This window comes from Ambystoma mexicanum, chromosome 1p (assembly GCF_040938575.1).
Source record: "Ambystoma mexicanum isolate Mex_15411 chromosome 1p, UKY_AmexF1_1, whole genome shotgun sequence".
Classification (NCBI taxonomy): domain Eukaryota; kingdom Metazoa; phylum Chordata; class Amphibia; order Caudata; family Ambystomatidae; genus Ambystoma; species Ambystoma mexicanum.
The window spans coordinates 1,294,698,308-1,294,722,251 of record NC_090921.1 but is presented as its reverse complement, the minus strand read 5'-3'; the positions used below and the strand labels follow the sequence as shown (position 1 = coordinate 1,294,722,251).

At 46.6% G+C, this 23,944-nt stretch overlaps 1 protein-coding gene across 3 annotated transcripts in view; it reads left to right on the top strand.

Moving 5' to 3' along the window:
• Nucleotides 1-23,944, top strand: part of TRPM4 (transient receptor potential cation channel subfamily M member 4) — a 386,617-nt gene that overhangs the window by 240,559 nt on the left and 122,114 nt on the right. For all 3 annotated transcript variants that reach the window (XM_069605669.1, XM_069605650.1, XM_069605660.1), the window contains exons 11-12: nucleotides 17,973-18,344; nucleotides 20,690-20,821. In XM_069605669.1, coding sequence (XP_069461770.1) covers nucleotides 17,973-18,344; nucleotides 20,690-20,821 — 504 coding nt within the window. The remainder of the gene's footprint in view (nucleotides 1-17,972; nucleotides 18,345-20,689; nucleotides 20,822-23,944) is intronic.

The window sequence follows — 23,944 nt, the reverse complement described above, 5'->3', positions numbered from 1 at the left end:
ATTGCCCCTGGGTCTGTTTTCCAAGGGCGCACTGTCCAGTCCCCCCTTGTTGAGTTTCTCGCTGGTGGCAGTGGATACCACGCGAAATATTCCACCAGAATATTTCCTATGGGATTTTCCCATTCATTTTAAAGCACCACTTTGGGTTATTTATTTAATATTTATTCCCCGGTTGGGTCTTTTTGCCAGGAGTCTGTTTTAAAATGGCGTTTGTGTTTACCTCTGAAACTCTAACCCAAGTCGAGCCCTTTGTTCCACTTTTTGGTGAGCTTCTCCACAGAAGCCCTCCAAATGGTGCCACTCTGTCTGGGGTCAACAGGATGTGTGGGAGGGGGATTAGGCACCCTGGACTGAGTTTCCTTGGCAACTCAAGTCGCACTCTTGTGTGATTGGCCCAGTGGTGAGCCGCCCGGCTCACCACTTAGCATGTTTGAGTGACAGCTAGGCTGATGAATGGGGGTTTTGCTGCATAAAAGCAGGGCTTTGGGACGGAACTTCAGAAGTCGCCACAGGACCTAAAGAATCCGAAGAGGGGAGAAGCTGAGCCATCTACAACGACCACACCACCGGCGGAGCCCTGCTGTACAAACTCACCACTTCCCCGAAAACAGAGGAGATCTTCTTCCAGGAGAGTCTTCTTCCCTTTGAGCTGTTGGGACCAACCAGTTCTCTTTTTTCACCTTCCTGGATTGTCTCGTGGTCGAATCGCCCGTGCCAAGCACCCCGGCGGCCGGATAGCCACGCTTCACCACTAACGCGAATAAAAGGGTCGTACCTTTTAACCAGGAAACTCTGCGGCTGGTTTCTTCCCTGGCAGTGAAACGCCCTCCAGCTTTCCTCCACGTTGAGATCTTCTCTTCTCCTGGACAAAGCCCCGACTTGCACCCGCTGCCAGGAACAACTGCCCCCGCCGGAGCTTTCTCACCATTTCAGGTACTGTGTCCCGCCTGGTCTCCCTTGCAACAGATTGTCCAAGGTGTCCCGTAAATCCTTGACTCTCTATCCTGGGGTGACCTCGGACCTGCTAACTTTCCCTTTCTGAACTGATCCAACCTCTTTTGACTTTTCTGCAAAGACTGTGAGTGCATTTCCACTGTGTGATCTTGAGCACATTCCACCTTGCTCTCCAAGAGTGGGCCAGGTCTATGAACTTTTTGCTATACCGTAGACCCTGCTTTTCTTGACTGGCTGTGGTTTCTTAAAAGTGTTGGTACTGTGTGATTTTCCTATTCTGCCTTTTCTCTCCCTTTTCAAACAAATTATTGGAGTGCCATCTACGGTTACGCGCTCACCTCTGTTTTGCTAAATAAGTGGTGTCTTAACCTAGACTTGTTGAATAATCAACTAGGGAGGTGTATATACTTATAGTGACTGTGTTTGAACTTGCTTGACATATTAGTGCCAGTGTATTTTTACAAGTGTTTTTAAATACATAATTATATACTTTTATACCAAAGCTCTGGTCAGTGTTTGCTTGTGCTACTGTATTTTTAGCCCTATTGTGTATACTCTATATACTGCCTAACCCTTCTTGGAAGAAGTCTGACTGCTCAGCCACAGCTACCAGGTAAATCTGGGTGGTGCAGACTGCTACCAATTGGGTTTACTGCTTACTCCTGTAGTCTTAAACTTTTTGCAGTGGTCTCTAAGGGAACTGCACAGGTTTCTGCATAACACTGGTGTATAGCGGTGGGATTTGTATCGAGTATACATTTTAGTGTGCTTTTAGATACCATAGTGCAACTAACCACAAAGCTTAGCACTAAAAAGTTTAGTTTCTAACCTGTCAACTATGGAAAGTTATAGTCAAGTGTCCCTTGCTACAAAAACTGCTGATTGTTTAAAAGTCCTCTGTAAGCATAAGAATCTCCTGACTGAAAGCAAGAAAATTGAGCTAATGGAAAGATTGTTAGCAAACCAAAGTCTGGGTGATGGTTCAGAGGAACCTATTCCCCCAGAAAATGTAGATAACAGTGAGGATATTGATCTTGATCGAAGTGTTGATAATCTTGAGGCAGAGTCAGAAGAGGAGGGTGAGGCTGTTGTGACTGCCCCCCCTAGGCCTCTGTCTGCTGTACCAGCTGTACCCACTGGACCTTCACCAGGTCCCACATTTAGTCCTCAATGTATGGAACTAAAGAAAATGAAACTTGAATTGGAGTTTAAAAGACTTAATGCTAAAAAAAAAAACAACGGCACCAAGAACTAAGGCTCAGAGAAATGCAGCTCAAGCATGAGCTAGAGATGAAGAAATTGTCTGTTGAAAATGCTTCTCTCTCCGGATCCTCTAGGAATTCCAGTCCCAAAAGACCCCGGATGCCTAAAGAGCTTGTAGGTATGTATGAGCCTAAGTTGGATGTGTTTGATTGGTTGGCTATGTTTGAGCATAATCATGGGCTCCAGGACATCTGAGGGAATGAGTTACATCCTTGGTTGTTCTCTAGGCTCCCCCCTGGTGCATATGATGTGGTAATGGAGTTGGGGGAGGTGGGTAAGAAGGATTATGAGTGTGTGAAGCTAGCCTTAATAGCTAAATGTGGGAAGACCCCTTCCCAGTACCTTAAGAGGTTTAGGACCCTCAAAAAGCATGATGGTACCCCTTGGGCTACCTGGGTGAGTGAAAGTTTGAAGAACTTGGAGGGATGGATTAAGGGTTACAGGGTGAACACTTATGAGGGAATGAAGAATCTTGTGATGTTGGAGTAATTTATGATGCCTGCTCTCCTGAGCTCAGACAGCACGTGGCTGATTCAAAAGAATTAGATTCCAGAAAACTAGCTAAGGCTGCTGACTTGTGGGTTGCCAACAGGGCTACTCACAAGGACTCTGGGGCAACTCAGAAAAAGGATGAGGGGAAACAGCCAAAAAGGACTTCAAAGAGAATTCTAATAATTCCAAACCAAAAGAGGGCCCGAAACAAAACAATAAGGGTAAGCCACAAGGGAAACCGTATAAGGCTAGTGTACCTTCTGGTGCCAAACCCGAAGGAGGTCAGAACAAGCCATCATTCCAAAAAGCATTAGCTAAATGCTCTGTTTGTTGCTCAACTGACCATGTGAAGTGGGATCCCAGATGTTAGGGTAAACCTTCAGGGGTCCACACTGTCTCCTTAGCCTTCGCTCCAGAGGAGGAAGTACAGATGGCCAGTGGAAACTTTCTACTACTGGCTGGTGATCCCATTGGAGTCTCAGCCAGTGTTTCTTTAGTGTCCCTGGGGTTGTGGGAACAACAGAATTTAGATGTGTATAATTCTATCCTAGATAATACTAAAGATTATTAGAAGGACAGTGTCCAGGTGAATGGTCAGGAGACTCCTGCCATTAGGGACACTGGGGCCAGCATAACGTTGGTGGATGAATCATTTTTCAAGGCAGAAGATGTTGCTAAGGCACCCAAACATCTCACCAAGTTAGCTGGAGGGCCTGTGCAGATGCTTCCCCAATTACCAGTTCTCATCCAGTGCAATGATATGACTGTGGATATACCTGTCGGTGTACAATGTGAGGTACCAGGAAGGGTTCTGTTGGGAAATGACCTGAAAACTCTTGGAGTAGTGTCACACCCCCCCAGACCTCCTAGTAAAAGGTTACAGGAGCTAACCAGACCTGCAAGAGAGAAACCCATGAGAGGTTCTTCTCTGGAGATGATGAAGAAAGATATCACTCCTTCTCCACTGGAGCAACTTACTGCAGTCTCTAATTCAACAGAAGCAAAGGGGCAACCCAAGACTTCTAAACGGAAGCCAGCAGCATGCACTCCAGTGCTTCCAACAAGGACTTCCCCTAGGTTGTCCAAAGTTACACCTGTAACTCCACCTCCAGCTGAGGCTGAGAGGGAGGTACAACCCTGTATGTTTGAACTAGACTCTGAAGAAGAGCTAGTAGAAGGCCAAGAACTTATTGGAGATCTGGATCTTGTTGACCACCCTGAGCTGCAGTCTTTACTGGCAGAAGGTGGACCTAACAAGGCAGACTTCAGTAAGGGACAAAGAGAATGTCCAACTCTGGAAGGTCTTCGCCATCAGGCAGCTTCTCAGGCTGATGGGCAAGAGCCTGGGAAGTATAGGTTGCACTGGGAAGATGGCCTCTTTTACAGTGAACCGACTGAGTCTGCAACTGGAGACTACAAGCAGCTTGTAGTACCTCAAGAAAACGGACAACAGTTCTTGCAACTAGCCCATGAGATTTCTTTGGCTGGTCACTTGAGTTTCAAGAAGACCAAGGAGAGGCTCTCACTGTACTTTTATTGGCCAAAAATGGGGGCTGAGGTAGATATGTTTTGCAAGAGCTGCCACACCTGCCAAACTACTGGTAAGGTTGGTTCAAAGAATGTGGCATCTTTAGTGCCTCTCCCAGTAGTGGGAGTCCCATTTGAGAGGGTAGGGATTAACATTGCTGGTCCCCTTGATCCTCCAACCTCCTCAGGCAACATGTTTATCCTTGTTGTAGTAGACCATGCTACTAGATACTCTGAGGCAATTCCTATGAGGACTGTTACAGCTCAGGCTGTGGCTAAGGCCCTTCTTGGTATTATTTACCAGGGTTGGGTTTCCTAAGGAGGTAATCTCTGACAGGGGGTCAAATGTTATGTCCCACTACATGAAAGCCATGTGGAAAACCTGTGGAGTGAGTTACAAGTTCTCAACCGCGTACCACCCTCAGACAAATGGATTGGTGGAAAGGTTCAACAGAACCATGAAGAGCATGATAGGTGCTTTATAAGACCCCCTTAAAAGAAAGTGGGACCTTCTACTGCCATGCCTTCTCTTTGCTTATAGAGAAGTCCCTCAGGAGGGAGTAGGTTATTCTCCCTTTGAACTTCTTTATGGCCATCCAGTCAGAGGTCCATTGGCCCTGATTAAGGAGGGGTTGGAGAGTGCTCCTTCCCCCAAGCCAGTCAGAGTGACTGACTATGTGATAGGTCTCCGAGGAGAATGTCACACATGATGGCAGAATCTAGTGATAACCTGAAAGCTGGACAAGCTTTGGTCAAGTATTGGCATGATCAAAAATCTAACATGGTTGAGTTCTCTCAAGACCAGCTAGTTCTAGTTATGATCCCAACAAGGCAGAGGGCCTTGCAAGATAAATGGATGGGACCCTTCAAGGTTGTGGGTAAACGTGGAGAGGTGAACTATCTGGTGGACTTGGGCAATCCCAAGGAGGCTCCCAGAGTCTTCCACACCAACATACTAAAGGCGTATGTCACCAGGCCTGAAGTTGGAGCCTTGCTTCTAGCTTCAACAGAAGAGGAAGAAGAGAGTGAAGCTCTCCCTGATCCCCTCAGAGGCTTACCCTTGGATGAAAAGATTGAAGGAGTAAATCTCTCTTCAAATCTGACACCTGAGCAACAAGAAGAGTGCAACTTTATGTTAAATCAGTTTGCCTCCCTGTTCTCACTTTCACCAGGCTTGACCCCTTGGGGCCAGCATGATATACTCACTGGTGACTTTCTGCCAGTCAAAAGCAGACGATACAGAATGTCAGAAAATGTAAGATCCCACATCAAAGGGGAGGTCAGCAAGATGCTTGACCTCGGGGTAATAGAGCCCGCTACTAGTCCATGGTCTAGCCCAGTGGTTAGTACCAAAGGCAAGATCCAAAGAATTGAGATTCTGTGTGGATTATAGAGCTCTTAATGTAGTCACCAAGACTGATGCCCACCCTTTGCCTAGAACAGATGAGTTGGTGGATAGACTTGGTGCAGCCAAGTTCCTAGGCACATTTGATCTAACGTCAGGCTATTGGCAAATAGCCCTGACAGACCATGCCAAGGAGAAAATTGCATTTTCTACCCCAGTTTGTTTATACCAATTTAAGGTTATGCCTTTTAGACTGAAAAATGCACCTGCAACATTCCAAAGGATGGTAAATCGGATTCTGGCTGGGATGGAGGACTTCTGCATGGCATACTTGGATGACATTGCAGTGTTCAGCCACTCCTGGGGAGAGCATGTTAACCACCTAGGACATGTTTTGCAGGCTCTTGGGAAGGCCAACCTGACCATAAAGGCAAGCAAATGCCAGATTGGACAGAGTAAAGTGGTCTACCTTGGGCATGAGGTAGGAGGTGGAGAAATAAGGCCTTTGCTCAGTAAAATTGAAGCTGTGCAAAATTGGACAACACCTACTACTCAAACCCAGGTGAGAGCCTTCCTAGGCCTCACTGGGTATTACAGGAATTTCATTTAGAACTATGGGACCATAGCTTCTCCACTGAATGTGATCTCCTCTCCAAAATTCCCTAAGAAGGTCAGATGGAATGAGGAGTGCAATCAGGCCTTTGAAAACCTGAAGAAAGCTCTTTGCCAAGCACCAGTACTGAGAGCTCCTGACTACCACCGAACTTTCATTGTACAGACAGATGCTTCCAATGTAGTGATAGGTGGAGTCCTTAGCCAACTGGATGGGAAAGGTAGGGAGCACCCCATTTGCTTCATCAGTAGAAAGCTGAAGGATCCTGAGACAAGGTGGCCAACAATTGAAAGAGAATGTTTTGCCATTGTGTGGTTGTCATGACCCACAGAACGCGCCCCTTCTGGACTTCCTGGTCCTTGTCACGGTGGGGCTTTCATTCATTGTTTCTCCCAACATGGCGTATCACGTGAACGCCTCGCACCAGCCTTCACGGCGGACGTAGTACGTTCCATAAATATGCCACGCCACCACGACCCCGCGCGTCTCAATGCTATTGCGAAGTAGCGACCAGACGTGTGCTCCGTAGCTCACGGTATTCCCTTGCTTCTTCCACTCTAACCCAATTCTAGTCCCTTTCCTTCCTTTCTTGATTCCTGGACTCGTGTGCTAGTTGCGCACCCTGTTATTTCCTGGATTCCTGGATCCCTGCATCCCTGTACTTGAACGCACGCTGGATTTGGAAGAGACTCGTGCAGCCTTATTCAAGACTCGATCAGTGCGCAAGAAGGCATTGATCAAGAAATCCAGCAAAGATCGAACTCGGGTGAGAAGGGGGGGGGGAACTCCTTGACAGTTTGAGACGCCAACCGACCGAACTCGATATGGACATGGAAGCGGCCATCCAGGACCTGATGCGTGGCATGTAAGAGCTATCAACCGAGGTGCAGAATCTAAAGGTGGAAAACGCCGCTCTCAAACAACTAGTTCTATCCCGCGATTCTGCCACAAGAGAAAGTGTATTGCTGGGCGGTATAGTGGACAAATACGATGGCTCACCAAAAACCCTTCGAGGATTCCTGAATTCATGTTTGGTTCACTTTACTTTTAAGCCCTACTACTTTTCAACTCCCAGGGCTAAAGTGGGCTTCATAATTTCCCACCTTTCAGGAAACGCCTTAACCTGGGCCACGCCCCTCGTTAATTCCGGCGACATTCTTTTAGATGACTATGATGGCTTCATACAAGCCCTTAAGACCATGTTTGACCGTCCAGAACAGCTCTATAGTGCCCAGGAACGCCTGTTAGACTTTCAGCAAGGATCCCAGGATATGCTCACTTATGTTACCTGATTCAAGCAGTTAGTCAAGGAAGCTGATTGGTCCCCGGAGGCGAGTTTTACCCTTTTCAGGAGAGGACTGAATGAGAATATTAAGGATGAGTTGGCCAGAGTGGCTCGCCCAAACTCATTCCAGGCACTAATGGACCTTGCCATGCAAATAGATTTTCGTATCCAGGAATGGAAGGCAGAGAAGATGAAATCCAAAGCTAATCCTCCGAAGCCGTCCTTTGAGAATACCACCAAGGCGGACACAAACCCAGGCTCAATCTCTGAACCAGAACCCATGCAGATAGGAGCCTTCCATGGACTTATATCCCCGCAAGAAAGAATGAGAAGGATTCATACGGGTTGTGCATGTATTGTGCCTCAGACAAACACTAGGTTAGGGAGTGTCCTCTGGCCCCTCCTCGGCATTCGGGAAATGCCAGCTCCCGATCCTAGATGGAGCAGAGCTTCGGGAGAGAGATGTTTGCTCCACATCAATTCCAACCTTGAACTCTCCTGGACAAAACAATTTGGTGATACTACAAGCCTTCCTGTCGCCCTCCAAGAATAAGACCTATCCCATTCTGGCCTTGGTGGACTGCGGAGCTATGGGAATTTTCATTGATCAAGACTGGGTTGTTAGTCATCATATTCCGTACGAGACATGAAACGCCATGCAGCCGGTGGAAGCAATCGACGGAAGACCCCTCTCTTCAGGACCCATAACCCTGCAGACAAAAGAGATCCAACTTTCCATAAACCATCACCAAGAGGGAATTACATATGTAATATATGTAATATTGGGTATGCCCTGGTTACAGAAGCACAATCCGTATATCAATTGGACAGCAGGATCACTATTCCTAGGCTCAGAGTTTTGTATGTCCCACTGTCTAATCCTGGATCCCTCCTCGACACCCCCTAAAGAACCACCAAAAGACCTGAAAACACCACTCATGGTTTCTAATACCATACAAGTCCCAGAGGCCTATCAGGGATATGCTGATGTATTTTCAACTGCCATAGTCCAGGCCTTACCCCCTCACAGACATGAAGACTGTGCCATAGATACAGGTCCCTCAGCAGTGATTCCTTTTGGCAGAATGTTCATTCTTTCCGAACCTGAGAAAAAGGGCCTCGGAGAATACCTGGATACCAACCTTGAAAACGGCACCATAAGACCCTCAAAATCTCCAGCGGGTGCTTCATTGTTCTTTGTTCCCAAGAGGACACCAAGGAACTCAGACCTTGCCTCGACTATCGTTGCTTAAATTAATGCTCCCTCAAAGATCGGTACCCACTACCCCTGATCTCGGATATCCTGGAAGCTGTGAGAGGCGCCGTAGTATTCACGAAGTTGGATCTCTTGGGTGCCTATCATTTGATCCGTGTCCAGGAAGGAGACGAATGGAAAACAGCCTTTAGAACACCCTTTGGTCACTATGAATATCTAGTCATGCCCTTTGGACAGCTAATACCCCCGCAGTTTTTCAACGTTGTATGGATAGGGTGTTTTCTGACATGTTATTCCTTTTTGTCATTGTCTATCTGGATGACATATTGATCTTTTCCAAGGATCCTCTAAAGCATGAAGAGCATGTAAAGGCAGTATTGCAACGACTCCGTGAACACAAACTTTTAGCCAAACCCGAAAAATGCTTGTTTCACGTTACTTCTGTTCACTACCTGGGATTCATCCTTAGCCCAGAAGGAATTGGTATGGACCCTTCAAAGGTAAAGGCCATACTGGCATGGCCTGCTCCCACATCCGTGAAACAAGTTCCATCCTTCCTGGGGATTGCCAACTTCTACCGGAAGTTCATTTCTACCTTTTCCGAGAATGTCCAGCCGATCGTTGCTCTCTTGAAGAAAGACGCTGCCTTTATCTGGTCTACACCGCAAGACAAAGCATTCCAACGATTGAAGACAGAGTTCATGCAAGCCCCCATCCTGGCCCAACCAGACATAAATCGCCCTTTCCTAGTGGAAACGGATGCCTCTAACTACGCCATAGGAGTGGTCTTGAAACAGAAACTTGAGGATAAACTGGAACACGCCATTGCTTACCTCTCACAAACCCTGACTCCCAGTGAGAGACACTATTCCGTCCTGGAAAAGGAACTGTTAGACATCCGCCAGGCCTTCACTGAATGGCGACATCTACTTCTGGGTGCTAGACATCCAGTTCAGGTCCGCACGGACCATCGGAATCTTCAAATTCTACAATCATTGGTGTGCAGGAACAGTCGTCAGGCGCGTTGGGCCTACTTCTTTGCCCAGTACCAAAATACCAAATCACTCATGTTCCCGGATCACAAAACATGATTGCTGATGCCTTATCTCGACGTCCTGACTATGTAACTACTGAAGACAAGGCCTATCCTAAGATGTTTCCCCACACGATCTTTGTAGCTCAAGCAGTCAACCTCCTGGAAGAAATTTGAGTGCAAACCCAATCCTCTGACCTCGAAGGATATTTCAAGGAAGAATCCATGGAACCAAAGACTTAAGGAAGGATACTTATTCAAGGACAATGCACTGGTCATTCCTACCCAGAAATTACAACAAAGAATGATAAACCTCTGTCATGATACCCTTCACTCCGGACATCGTGGCATAACCAACACCCTCCGTTTTATACAAAGACAGTTTTGGTGGCCTGGAATGAAGAGCGACGTACAGCAGTACATCAAAGCTTGTGCTGTCTGCAGTCAAAACAAACATGATAGCAAGAGACCGGCGGGTCTTCTAATGCAACCATCGCTGCCAACAAGGCCATGGGAATTCATTGCTGTAGACTTCATTGTGGAATTACCACCTTCCCGAGGGTACACGACCATCATGGTTACCATAGATTTGTTCACTCATATGGCTCATTTTACACCCATGTGTAAGTTACCATCCTCGTCCGAACTTGTTGGAATCTTCCTGGAACACATGTTTTGTTTACATGGACTCCCTTCCAAGATCATATCTGATCGAGGACCTCAGTACGTCTCTCAATTCTGGAAACATCTCGGTCGCATTTTGGGAATCCAACGCGCCCTCTCATCTGGTTATCAGCCCCAGACCAACGGGGCCACAGAACGTGCTAATCAGACCCTGGAACAGTATCTTTGATGTTTCACCACCAAGGTTCAGGATGACTGGTCGCTCCTGATACCCGTGGCTCAATTCACCTACAACAATTCTGACAATTCAGCAATTAAGACCAGCCCCTTCTATTGTAACCAAGGTTTCCATCTATCAGTTCGACCCTCTGTTCTCCCTCATCCTACACCAGTACCTACTGTCGACTCCTGGATTGAAACCCTCATCAATGTACACCAAGAGGCCAAAGAAAATTTAGAGAAGGCCAGAACACAGACTAAGAGGTATGCAGATTAAAAATGGAGACGAGGTCCTTCTTATGCAATCGGTGATCAAGTCTGGTTGTCCTCAAAATTACTACCCCGGCATCTACGGCTAAACAAGTTGGCCCCTCGTTACTATGGTCCATTTCCCATCAAGGAAATTATCAATCCAGTTTCATACCGGATTAGTCTACCAGACTCTTGGAAGAAAATTCACCCAGTATTCCACACATCCTTATTAAAACCCTACCACGGACAACCAATTGGAATATAAAGTATCTCGAATATGCGACTCCAGGTATAAACGGGGTCAGCTTCAATACCTGGTTGAATGGAAAGGATATCCTCCTAGTGAAAGAACCTGGGAACCACTTTCTAATCTCAAGGCCCCTCGACTACTCAGAAGATTTCACCTTATACACCCGGGCAAACCTGGTGGAACAGGTTTTCGGAGGAGGCATGCTGTCATGACCCACAGAACGCGCCCCTTCTGGACTTCCTGGTCCTTGTCACGGTGGGGCTTGAATTCATTGTTTCTCCCAACATGGCCGTATCACGTGACACGCCTCGCACCATCCTTCACGGCGAACGTAGTACGTTACATAAATATGCCATGCCCCCGTGGCCCCACGCGCCTCAATGCTATTGCGAAGTAGCGACCAGACGTGTGCTCCATAGCTCGCGGTATTGTTTCCCTTGCTTCTTCCACTCTAACCCAATTCTAGTCCCTTTCCTTCCTTTCTTGATTCCTGGACTTGTGTGCTAGTTGCGCACCCTGTTATTTCCTGGATTCCTGGATCCCTGCATCCCGGTACTTGAACGCAAGCTGGAGTCGGAAGAGACTCGTGCAGCCTTATTCAAGAATCTATCAGTACGCAAAAAGGCATTGATCAAGAAATCCAGCAAAGATCGAACTCAGGTGAGAAGGGGGAACTCCTTGACAGTGGGGTCTGAAGAGGTTTAGGCCATACTTGTATGGTTCTACTTTTGTCATTCAGACTGACCACCAACCCTTGAGATGGTTGATGCAAATGAAGGGGGAAAACCCAAAACTATTGATGGTCAATCTGCCTTCAAGGGTTTGATTTCACCATTGAGCACAGGTCGGGGTATCGCCACCAAAATGCTGATGGTCTCTCTAGGATGTATGTCATCGACTAGAGGTATGAGATTCATCCAGGAGTGGATTAAATCCTCCCGTCCCTTAGTCTGGGAGGTGCGGGGCGAGTGTTAGGGAGAATTCTCTGAGGCTAATTTCCCAAACCTAGTGAGTCCCCCAACAGGTTTGCTGGATTTTTGGGGGTAATTTTTTTTCTCCTGCTATGAGTGAGACTCTTTTTCTACCACTCTTAGGCATGATTTGAGAATGTCCTTTGACTATGTAATGTGTTTTATGGGCTATGGGGTCTTTTACTCCATAGGGCTTCATGTGGTTTTGGTAAGTGTGTTACACAGCACCCTCAGTGCAGTAACACAGAGGTGTCATAGTGACCCCCAAACATAGACTCCATACCCTGGGACTGACTACTGTCTCCCAGGGCATGTAAAGTCACCATTGGCTTTACTAGTGTCAAATTGTGAACAGAACCAGTACAAACCATCATATTGTGGAAGTACTGGTAGGGGTAATTCGATTGCCCCTGGCTCTGTTTTCCAAGGGAGCACTGTCCAGTCCCCCCTTTGTCGAGTTTCTGGCTGGTGGCAGTGGATACCACGCGAAATATTCCACCAGACTATTTCCTATGGGATTTTCCCATTCATTTTAAACGCACCACTTTTTGGTGCAATGTTAAAGATACCGCTGGGTTATTTATTTAATATTTATTCCCCGGTTGGGTCTTTTTGCCAGGACTCGGTTTTAAAATGGCGTTTGGGTTCGCCTCTGAAACTCTAACCCAAGTCGAGCACTTTGTTCCACTTTTTGGCGGGCTTCTCCACAGAAGCCCTCCAAATGGTGCCTCTCTGTCTGGGGTCAACAGGATGTGTGGGAGGGGGATTAGGCACCCTGGACTGAGTTTCCTTGGCAACTCAAGTCGCACTCTTGTGTGATTGGCCCAGTGGTGAGCCGCGCGGCTCACCACTTAGCATGTTTGAGTGACAGCTAGGCTGATGAATGGGGGTTTGCTGCATAAAAGCAGGGCATTGGGGACTGGAACTTCAGAAGTCGCCACAGGACCTAAAGAATCCGAAGAGGGGAGAAGCTGAGCCATCTACAAAGACGACACCACCGGTGGAGCCCTGCTGTACGAACTCACCACTTCCCCGACGACAGAGGAGATCTTCTTCCAGGAGAGTCTTCTTCCCTTTGAGCTGGTGGGACCAACCAGTTCTCCTTTTTTGCCTTCCTGGAACGTCTTGTGGTCGAATCGCCCGTGCCAAGCACCCCGGCGGCCGGATAGCCACGCTTCACCACTACCGCAAATAAAAGGGTCGTAATTTTTAAACGGGAAACTCTGCGGCTGGTTTCTTCCCTGGCAGTGCAACGACCTCCAGCTTTCCTCCACGTCGAGATCTTCTCTTCCCCTGGATGAAGCCCTGACTTGCACCCACTGCTAGGAACAACTGCCCCCGCCGGAGCTTTCTCACCATTTCAGGTACTGTGTCCCGCCTGGTCTCCCTTGCAACAGATTGTCCAAGGTGTCCTGTAAATCCTTGACTCTCTATCCTGGGGTGACCTCGGACCTGCTAACTTTCCCTTTCTGAACTGATCCAACCTCTTTTGACTTTTTCTCTAAAGACTTTGAGTGCATTTCCACTGTGTGATCTTGAGCACATTCCACCTTGCTCTCTCCAAGAGTGGGCCTGGCTTATGAACTTTTTTCTATACAGTAGACCCTGCCTTTCTTGACTTGCTGTGGTTTCTTAAAAGTGTTGGTACTGTGTGATTTTCCTATTCTGCCCTTTCTCTCCCTTTTTAAACAAATTATTGGAGTGCCATCTACGGTTACGCGCTCACCTCTGTTTTGCTACATAAGTTGTGTCTTAACCTAGACTTGTCGAATAATTAACTAGGGAGGTGTATAAACTTATAGTGACTGTGTTTGAACTTGCTTGACATATTAGTGCCAGTGTATTTTTACAAGTGTGTTTTTAAATAAATAATTATATACTTTTATACCAAAGCTCTGGTCAGTGTTTGCTTGTGCTACTGTATTTTTAGCCCTATTGTGTATACTCTATATACTGCCTAACTCTTCTTGAGAGAAGTCTGACTGCTCAGCCACAGCTACCAGGTAAATCTGGGTGGTGCAGACTGCTACCAATTGGGTTTCCTGCTTACTCCTGTAGTCTTAAACTTTTTGCAGTGGTCCCTAAGGGAACGGCACAGGTTTCTGCCTAACACTGCTTTGGTAACCCAGGGTGCTAATCGCGCTAGCACCCTGTTCCAGCCCTGCTAACCAGTTTGGGATTGGCCTATGTCCTCCTGTAATTCCCTGCCAGTGTAGGCCGGTGAAGTAGTCGCCCCCCTTGCGCACAGCATGCCATGGCTCTCTTCGACACACTCCCATGCCAAGTCTTGAGTGCAACTTGCTGCAACCAGGTGATTCAGCCAGGTCCCTTGCCTTGTCAGCAATTTGGACAGCCATTTGAAGTCCCATCTTGAGCAAACCATTCATCCCGGCCGCCTCTATTCTGAGGTGCTCTGTCTCTCCCACTCCATTCCAGTGGCTTTCGGAATATGTTGCAGTGTATCCTTAGTGGAGAAGTTAACACATGATGAGGCAAGCATTTTTTGCTTTGTTTGTCTGGTGTCTTTTGTTGCTCTGAGCTCTTATATCTCCACTTGTGCGCTTATTGAAGGCTCCATGTGATAATGTCGCCTGAAAAAAGTCGCCTGGTAGGCAACTTTTTTTTTACGGGCCCCCAAAATACTTTCCTTAATATTCTAGAGGGGGGGAGAGGTGTACTTTTATTTTATAAACTCCAATCCTAGAATATTTAGGGAAAGTGTTTGATTTTACTGAGGGTGAATTATTTGGGAAATGTCGCCCCCTGGAGGGCATTTCCCAGACTGCTTTCTCACTGGAGACCTTATTGATTGTCCTGAACCATTCTTTGTGAATTCAAAGTAAAGAGCTGGCCCACAAAGCCTCGAGGGTCCTATGCCAGGGGGGAGTCATGGAAAGGGTTGAGTTTTACATGCAGTGCTTGACATTTCCTACACGCTTACAAAAGAGGCATTTCCTTACCAATGTTCTTTATGCACCTTTGCTCTCCTTGCTGAATTGCCTCACTCTGTTTTTTTTATACATACTTCGGTGTCCAGTTGTTGGTGTGTTTTTTTCCAACCCAGTTTCTGTGTGTTTTTTCACTTACCACTGCTGCGCCCTTTCATGTGTCCCATAAGGCTCTTTTTAGTTTTGACTAAAGTGCCACTTACAAACTGAAACTATTGCATCTGAGCACATCTAGGGAGAAATGGCATTTGAGGAGAGACACAAAGCTTGCAGGTGTTTGGTTATTTACTCACCCATTGACCGCCCATGGCCAGGCTAATCCCAATGGCCATCCTGCCCATTTCCTGCCCTGCCCTTCCCAAAACGCATCCTCTTTGATCTCACTTTAATAAGCCTTACCATCAAACTCTGTGCTCGAAGTGCCTGCCATTGTCTTTCCAAAGCAGTCTTCTGAGAGTAAATTGGAGCTGTAAACAGCTAATGATGTAATACAAATATGTTCACCAGGTCTGCCTTCAGCCATTCAATTCATAAGAACTATACATGTCCCTCACTGAAGTCCTGTTAAAAGCAACTATTGGCGATGCCAGCAGTTGTGGCTTTTGTACAAGTTAGGCATTTGCCAGGCGCTACTATTATTCCCTGGTACTTGCACCATTTTTGCAGCTGCTACCATCAATGGCCAGTTAATACCACTACAGCAGTGTCTGGCAAATGCCTTTCCCATGCCTACACAAAATCCTAAACTGTTGGCATTGCCAATGCTTTTTTGTCTTGTGTTTTAGATACCTCCAGGGAAACCTATGATGGGTATTCTTTTCCCTCTTTGTACTAATGCCTGTGTATGTGTAGTTACTTTGTCTGTATGTGCTCCTGGCAGCCAGGAGGCTTACATGGTGGATGGTAACCCTCCATACATGTTCTCTTTATTGCTAGGTGAGTTTTAGACATCTGTTCAGTGCTGTAGAAAGCCCAAACTGAAAAAAGAGAATGCACAAATGTGCTTTAGTTTCATATAATAATTGAAGGTAAGTGAAGGTAAGGAAGATTAGTGTTCACTTCACTGACGTTTTAGTACGGGTTGCATTTCAGAGCTGTGTGGCACCCTCTAGGAACTAGGGCAGCTTATTATGATGTGATGCAAGTGCGTGAAAGGTCTCCATTAAGGTGATCTGAGGCTGAGGTCCTCTACAACAGTGCAGGCAGCTTGCCCTTGCCCAAATGCAGAGACATGTCTGGTGTAAAACTATACCACACCTGGTGATGCCAATTGGTGGGGGGGGGATAGAAAGTAGTACCATGTGTAAATACTACAATAGTTCATGCTATACATATTGAAGCAATAAAACAAAAGTATTAATGACAGAAAGCAGATGAGAGTAAAGTAAATCTTCTCTATATGTGCCGAGACCGACCGACTTCGCAGATGCGTTTCGGACTCATGTCCTTCATCAGGGTGTTGTCTGTTGTCTCTGTGTGGATTCAGAAAGGGAAATCTGGATTGATAATAAAAGGACTTCCCCTTGCCCACCAGTGCCCATCAGAACTAATCGGGGTATTTAAACTTTTGTTGAGACACCATCCTCATTCAGGCGGTGACTGCTCACATATGAAGTAGAGAGAAAGATGGCTCTGATATGTATGGGGGAGTTTGGTCATCCTTTAATGATCTGTACCGGTAGCGTTTTGTGTGACTGCTGTTGGCCGCTAATTTGGTTGTGTGGTTGTGCGCAGTCGGTTTGTGTTTTTTCCTTTTTTTTCTTCTCTTTTCTGGTAGTTGTGTTGTAAGTTTTATATATAGTTGGATGTATTTATTTGATTATTTAATTCGCTTTGCTATTGCAGTATTAACTTGTGGTTTCACAATGTTTTGTGGAATTGCTAAACTCGGTTTTATGGAAACTGCTTTGTACTTCTTTTCTGCTCTTGTTTGATATTGTTTTGCATTGAACTAATGTAAATAAAGATCTATAAATCTAATTTAAGAAGATATTTAAAAAAAAAAATAAATGTAGCGGGACGAGCTACATTGTGATTTATTCTATATTCTGTAGTAGTTGTGCACAATGACAGTACTTTCAGTGCAGGTGACGTGTGCAAAGGGAATGGGAGGGCCAGCAGCCAAACCAGTCCGAGGACGTGAGGTAGTTGGCTTAGAAGTCCCAGCTCCAGGCTGCTTCAAGGCAGCCCTTTATGTATTTTGCAATTTATATAGCGCACAAAGCTCGAGGGCATCTAGGTGCTGTTCTTGACAGTGAATAAAGGTGGTGTTGTAAGGTCCATAACAGCGTATAAGGTTACAGAGATACCCAGGTCTTAATGGTTACATGGTTACGCATATGACATAGGATACATAGATAGATATGCAAATTGTGAAGGTTAGATGGTAACACAGGTGACAAAGTACATTGCTTGTGTAGTTACAGAAGCTTAATAGGTTACAGAGTTTCATGTGAGAGACAACAAATACAGTGGTTCTTTAGTTACTTGTGTAAGGTGGTGTTCGGTGGTTAGTGGTTTAGTTGGGGAGCACATTTGTACAGTTATTTTTGTGACTCATGTTGTGCATTTATGTTGAGTGTTGTTTTGAGAGGAGCACTGAGAACTGAACTGCCCCTGTTATTTCACATCAACTACCAAATGGATAAACCATGGCAGTGAATGGTACGCCCTTGCGATCTGGCTGATGTTTCATCCAGTGCCTTTGAGGTGAAAGGCTCCAAAGCCTGCCACTTATTCCTTGGAGCCATCTAGTCCCCCTCAGCTACCCTAGCATCACCATGCATCCGACTGGTAGGCGTCGGACATGCCCGTAGGCCTAGTGTCATTTTGCAATGGCTCCCTGTTCCAGGAGAACGCACTCCTCCTTTGCCTTGTGGTGTCCTTCACATTGTTTGGTGTCTTCTTGTTCTTGTCTCTTTCTGCACCACATTCATTTCCTGTCACTCATTCATTGCTGTCCTCTCTCCCTGGCCTGCAGCCAAATGACCTGGTCGACACCATGACCGACGCGCTCGTCAACAACAAGCCGAGCTTTGTCAAGCTCTTCATGGACAATGGCTTGAACATAATGGACTACCTGACGTACGGGCAGCTGGAGGAGCTCTACAGCTCGGTCACCGAGAATGATCTACTCTATAACCTGTTGCGGAAGAAGCAAGAGGAACGGCAGGAGTCCAGCAAGAGCCAACACCATGAGCTCCTTAGGCTGGAGTCCATGGGAAAGGGCCCGGGCTTCACCCTCTACGAAGTCTCCAAGGTGCTGCGCGAACTGCTGGGGGACATCTGCACCCCTTTCTACACACAGGCTCTGGAAAGGCACAAGCCCTCCCTTCACAGGAAGAGCTCAAATGTAAGGGGGCGTGCGGCATGGCAGATAAGGGGAATGACTTGTTGTATGGGATCCATTGTAATAGTAGTTTGACCATAGCTGCTAACCCACTGATAAGGTGTAGACTGGTGGTACGTAGCCAGCGGCAAAGGGCGTAGCTTTGCTGCTACATCTACACCACTGCTTCCTCTCATTAATGTTACTGCAACATTTCCTTAGACCAATCTCCTGCATAATCACAGGAGCTACCCTTCACTGTAACACTAAACTGCACTTCCTCATTAACCACCAACTCACAGCTCCACCCTAACAATAGAGCCCAACGCATCCTTAAACACACAGCCACTCTGTCCGGAGAGTATTTGAGCTTAACTACTGCCTAACCACAAGACTGTACCTTCACCCTAACACTCTTCCGTACATGTGCATTAATCACGGGACGAGGAAGACACTTCACCGGTAACCACGAAACACCAGATTCTGCTAAACCACAATCCTATAACTTCTCCCTAACGATACAGTCACACTTCTTCCTTAACCACTAGACCACACCTCTCTTGCCCACACTTCTCTTCCTCTTCACCGTGCAGCACCACGCAGACCACATTAGATCAAGCTTTCTATTCTAATCACAAAAGAAGGCATAGCCCCTCAAAACGCGGTCACACCTCCTCTTCCAGAAAGCCAAAGGTTATCCTTAACCACTAGACCACATGTCCTCCTTAACCACCATGTCGCATCCCACTCTGGCCACTAAGTCACATCCCTCCTGAACACCAGCACTCTTCCTTCCTACCACTAAAAAATAGCTCCTCCCTTTCACTTCTGCTCTGTAGTTATGAGACCACACATCTTCCTTAAGTAAACCATCTACTCACTCAATAGACCAATGACCACATCTCAATCCAGCTACAAAAACCTGCCCCCCATAACAAAGCAATATTTAATCTCTAGCCAAGAAGCCATGGTTCCTTCTTAACTAGAGCTCCTCTCTAACTGCTGGATAACACCTCTTCATTAACAAGAGCACATCTTCTCACTAACCTTTTAAGCAACAACTCCCGCTTAACTACCAGAACATACCACCGCTTCAGCCACTTGGCAACTACTCCTTCTCACTTTTATACCAAACGTATTCCTTAACAACAAAAGCAAACTTCCTCGCCATTACATCCTTTCTTAACAATAAGATGATTCCTCTCTAAAAAGACCTCATCAACCACAAAACCATAGACGCTGCTGATATAAAACTATACCTCCTTTGGTGCAAGACAACCTGTCTAATAACTAGACTGCACCTTCTCACTAACCACAAGATAGCATTTCCCCTAAACTACAAACTGCACATCAGCTTTACTTTTTCTCTAACCACATCAAGGCATCGCCCTAGGCACGTGTTTAATCCCCCCCCCCCCCCCTAACTACAGGGCCTCACCTCCTCCTCTCCAACCGGAGGACAACACCTCATTCATTATACCACACCACATTTAACCACTGAGCCACACTGATACTGCAACCACTAGACCACACTTTTCGATGACCCCAAAGACCACACGTTCTCCTCAATGTATATACCGCAAGTCTATAATAGTCACAAAACCACACTTCCTCTGTAATTACTAGAGCACCTAACCAACATAGCATAACCTCTCTCTAAACAATAGATGACTCCTACCTTACTAAAAGGAGTACGTTTCTTCTTGACCACTGCACCAAAAATCCTTCTCAACTTGAAGGCCACATCTAACAGTAGACCCCATCGCAAACTACCACAATACCACAGCTTCCTCCTAATGTACCCGTCTCCTCAATCGGAGTCAAATCTCATCTTTGACCACAATCAAATCTTTAATCATAAGGCCATGCCTTTTTGCTGCTCTGTGATCGCAAATTGTAGACAACAGCTCCTTCTAAAACACAAGCCCTTATCTTTTCCTAACACTAGACGGCACCTCTTCCTGAACCTCAAAACCACATACTCCTTAAACACTAAGACACATGTGCATAATCACCAATCACTAGCAAATATTTCCATTTTAGTTCACACAGCCTCCTCCTCTTTAACCTCTAGACCGCACCTCCACCGTGATCATTGGACCACACCTGACAAACAATATTTGTTGTATGCACAAAGCCTCCCTTAGCGATGCACTAGTCCTCAACTCCTTTGACAGGTCCATGCTCCCAGGTTTGTAGATGTTTAGAGGTTAGGCCTCTCTTCGACACTTTACACGCATGTATATCGACACGTAAAGTAGGCGATAACGCCATGTAAAATGTCTGTGCATGATTGTGTTGCAAATAAAGGGGACCTGATGTGAAGTGTATTCCCGGCCTCTGACATTTATCTGCCCTCTTCTCTGCAGAGTAAACCCCAGCTCGACCTATCTGCGAAAGGAAAATACGAATTTCAGACGTCGCCCACTCCATGGATAGACCTCTTCATCTGGGCTATCCTACAGAACCGTGATGACATGGCCACCTTTTTCTGGGAGATGGTAAGGACCTGCTTTCAGGACAAGGGATGTAGGGTACAGTCGGATGTTCAGGGCTGCGGCTGCTCCTCCCTGAGGCATGCAGCAGTATGTACCTGCTGCGGCCGTGATCCGCTCTGCATTGGGTAATGCAAGCCAGCTGCTGCAGTGCTTAGACCTGCTTGTTTATGTAAACGCACTGCTGCAGATCCAATGTGTCTTTGGTTATATGGATCTGCTGCTGTATATTCCAAGGGTAAATACCCATCTGTTGCTGAGGATATTATCCATGTCTGTTTGTATTTATTTATTGAAGCCGCATTGGCTAAGCAGCATAGTGATGGCTTGGAGCAGCAACATCACTGGATGATACATAGTCATAATATAAAGTAGATACGCGCTGTAAGTGAATGGTGGTGGGGAGGGGCTGGCAACAGTGACTAGGGACAGCACAAGTCAGGCCCTAAATACAGCTTCATGAATTACACTATGTACATAAAGAAATATGCAATCCAGTGGTGACAGTTGTTGGCGTGCATTGGGGAGGGGGTGCGGGGTACAGGGCTGTACCACTCTGGGGCTCCATCCTGGGAGGGGGGAGAGTAAGTGATTCTTAAGTGAAATCTTGCAGACAGCCACTGTTGGGATTGCCTGACTGTCTGGTGGTAGGGCATTGCAGTGTAAAAAAACTGGGATAGCAAAGGGGAGGAGAGTTTGGGAGATTAGAGTGCGAGGGAGGGGAGCAGCGGTACATCGATTCAGCCAGCTGGCAGGGGGATTAGAGGGGTAACGTGATTGGCTAACTGTTGGATGTAGTTAAACAGAAGAAGGAAGAATTTGAATAGGGAGTGATGTTTCATGGCTACTACCCCATGTGAAGGCCGTGCATGGAGATGAGCGAAGATGGTGGCAGGTTGTAAAGGTTATGTTAAAAGTTCTTGTACCTTGCACTGTTGCAACCTGCATGGTTTCCTGGCGCTCTGGTGGACCTGTAAAGCAACAAGGTGGGGAAGGGGGTAAGCTAGTAGGTCTGAGTGGGAGAGCAGGAGAGCTGTGATGTGCTGTTGACGGCTTTAGTTCGGTTTACACCATTCGCTGAGCTTAGGGGTGTTTTTTGGTTGGTAGCCGCCATGTGCTGTTGGGCGAGGCACTTTGGTTTGTTTCGTGTTGTGATGTAGTAAAGTGCATGCAGTTTGTTGTGCTGTAGAGGTATGGTTGTCTTTAGTTACGAGTTTGAGAGGTGTATGTAGAAGGATGAGTTTTTTTTTTAGTAGGGTTGGTTAGTGACAGTACCCATCCTACCGCCTCTGCTTTGATTGACTGTGGCCCTTATCCCTTCCCCTGTCGTACATTCTGGCATTTTACTATTACCACTCCTGTGTTGTGTGCAGAAGTGTTGGTTCTCAACAGGGCAACAGGGTTATTCAGTAGCAGTATGTTTTCAACCCTCAGTGTTCAGACTAAGTGCTGCCCATATCCCTTGCCCTTTAGTAATTTTGGTGTGGAGCAATTACCACACCCACAGGTTCATCCAGGGGGAGGGAGGGTGTTCTCTGTGCCCTGTGGTCCATCTGTTCTGCATGGTTAATCTTCACAATTCTATCTGAATGTGCTGCGTGGCTAATCTTCACACATTCCATCTAAGTAAGATGGGTGGCAGGTCCTTGCAATTGCCAAAAGCAGAATATGGCTGCTTGACACAATTAGGGGGGGAACGCCAAATTTGGCAACATACAGTAAATGAAAAACACCTACATTTGAGATACATGTAAGTGGGGGGAAAAAAAACCAAGTTGGCGACACAACAGTAAATGGAAATCGCCTAGGTTTGAAATACCTGGTAAGTGGGAAAAACATTTAAGTTGGTGACACAAAAGTAAAAGGTAAGCCTGCCTGAAAAAATGGTACACAGCAGTGATTGGAGAACTGCTTACATATTGACTGGCTAACATTGGTGTGCTATATTATGTAGGTAAAAAGAGTGCTGGGCTTTTCTGGAATACATTAATTGCTATACTGCCCACCCAGACCACACTTACCTTATCAGTCTCTGCTGGTTGATGGCGGCTAGCTTTCTAGGAGAAAACGGGCAAACGCAGCATGGAACTGCTTCTTCAGGAGCTGCCCTTTGCCTTGGGGGCCCTTAGCCAAGGGCTTCCCGGGCAGAGGCTGCCCTAGCTCCACCAGTTGTTAATCGCTTCATGCGTCTGCTTTGGGCCAATCGGGTGCCAGAGAGGAGGGGGCTGGGAAAGCACAGAGATGGAAACTGGAGGTACAGGTCGCAAAACAAAGGACACAGGACTGCCCAAGGCCTTGGGGGCTAGGTAAGGGGGTTGCTGGCCATACCTGCTTATATTCCCTCCTAAACTCTATGTTCAGATTATTTGATTGGGTGCAGGGTCACGCTCTTGCTAAAAAAGCGCTGTCTGCTTCTGCTTTACGCCATTCGGGTGCTCGGGATGCGGGTCTGAGTAGAGGAGGAATCCCCTGGGAAAGATGGAGCCTTAAACCAGCCTGATGAAGACAAGGGGTAGGGAAGGGGGAGTGCTTTGGTGGAATGAAAAAGTAAGATGGAGCTAGGTTTTATGCATGTTTAGAAGGTTGTGCCTTAGTATTGTGGGCAATCAAGTGCTGATCTCTTAGGTCACTGCATGCTTTGTGGAATGGAGTAAAGAGGTCAGGAGCAAAGGATGAAGTAGAGGGGTGAAAGGGTGTAGCATTGGAGACCAGAGGAAAGATCACTTTGGTTGTTTTAGAGGGGGAAGTAATGATATTCCTGGATAGATGGCAAATAGGCTGTTAGTGATGCGAGAGCTTAAAGGGCAAGTGTGGGAAGGAGAGGATTTGTGTTTCACTGGAAAATAAATGATATGAGAAGCTAAAGGAGGAGATGAGATTTCCAGGGGAGGCGTCTAGACTGTGACAATATAAGTGCGAAGGACAGACCTTTGCAAGACCCCACTCCACCCACCAAGACTGGGATTCCAGAGGGGATCCCAGTTTTCAATATAATGGAGAAGGAGCAATTGGCCAGTAAGGATGGAGGCCACCCAATGGAGAACTTTGCACTGAAATCCAAGATGTGAAAGTGTCTGGCTGTTATGCTGGGCACACAGCAATTTAGAGAAGCAGTAATAATGTTTGCTG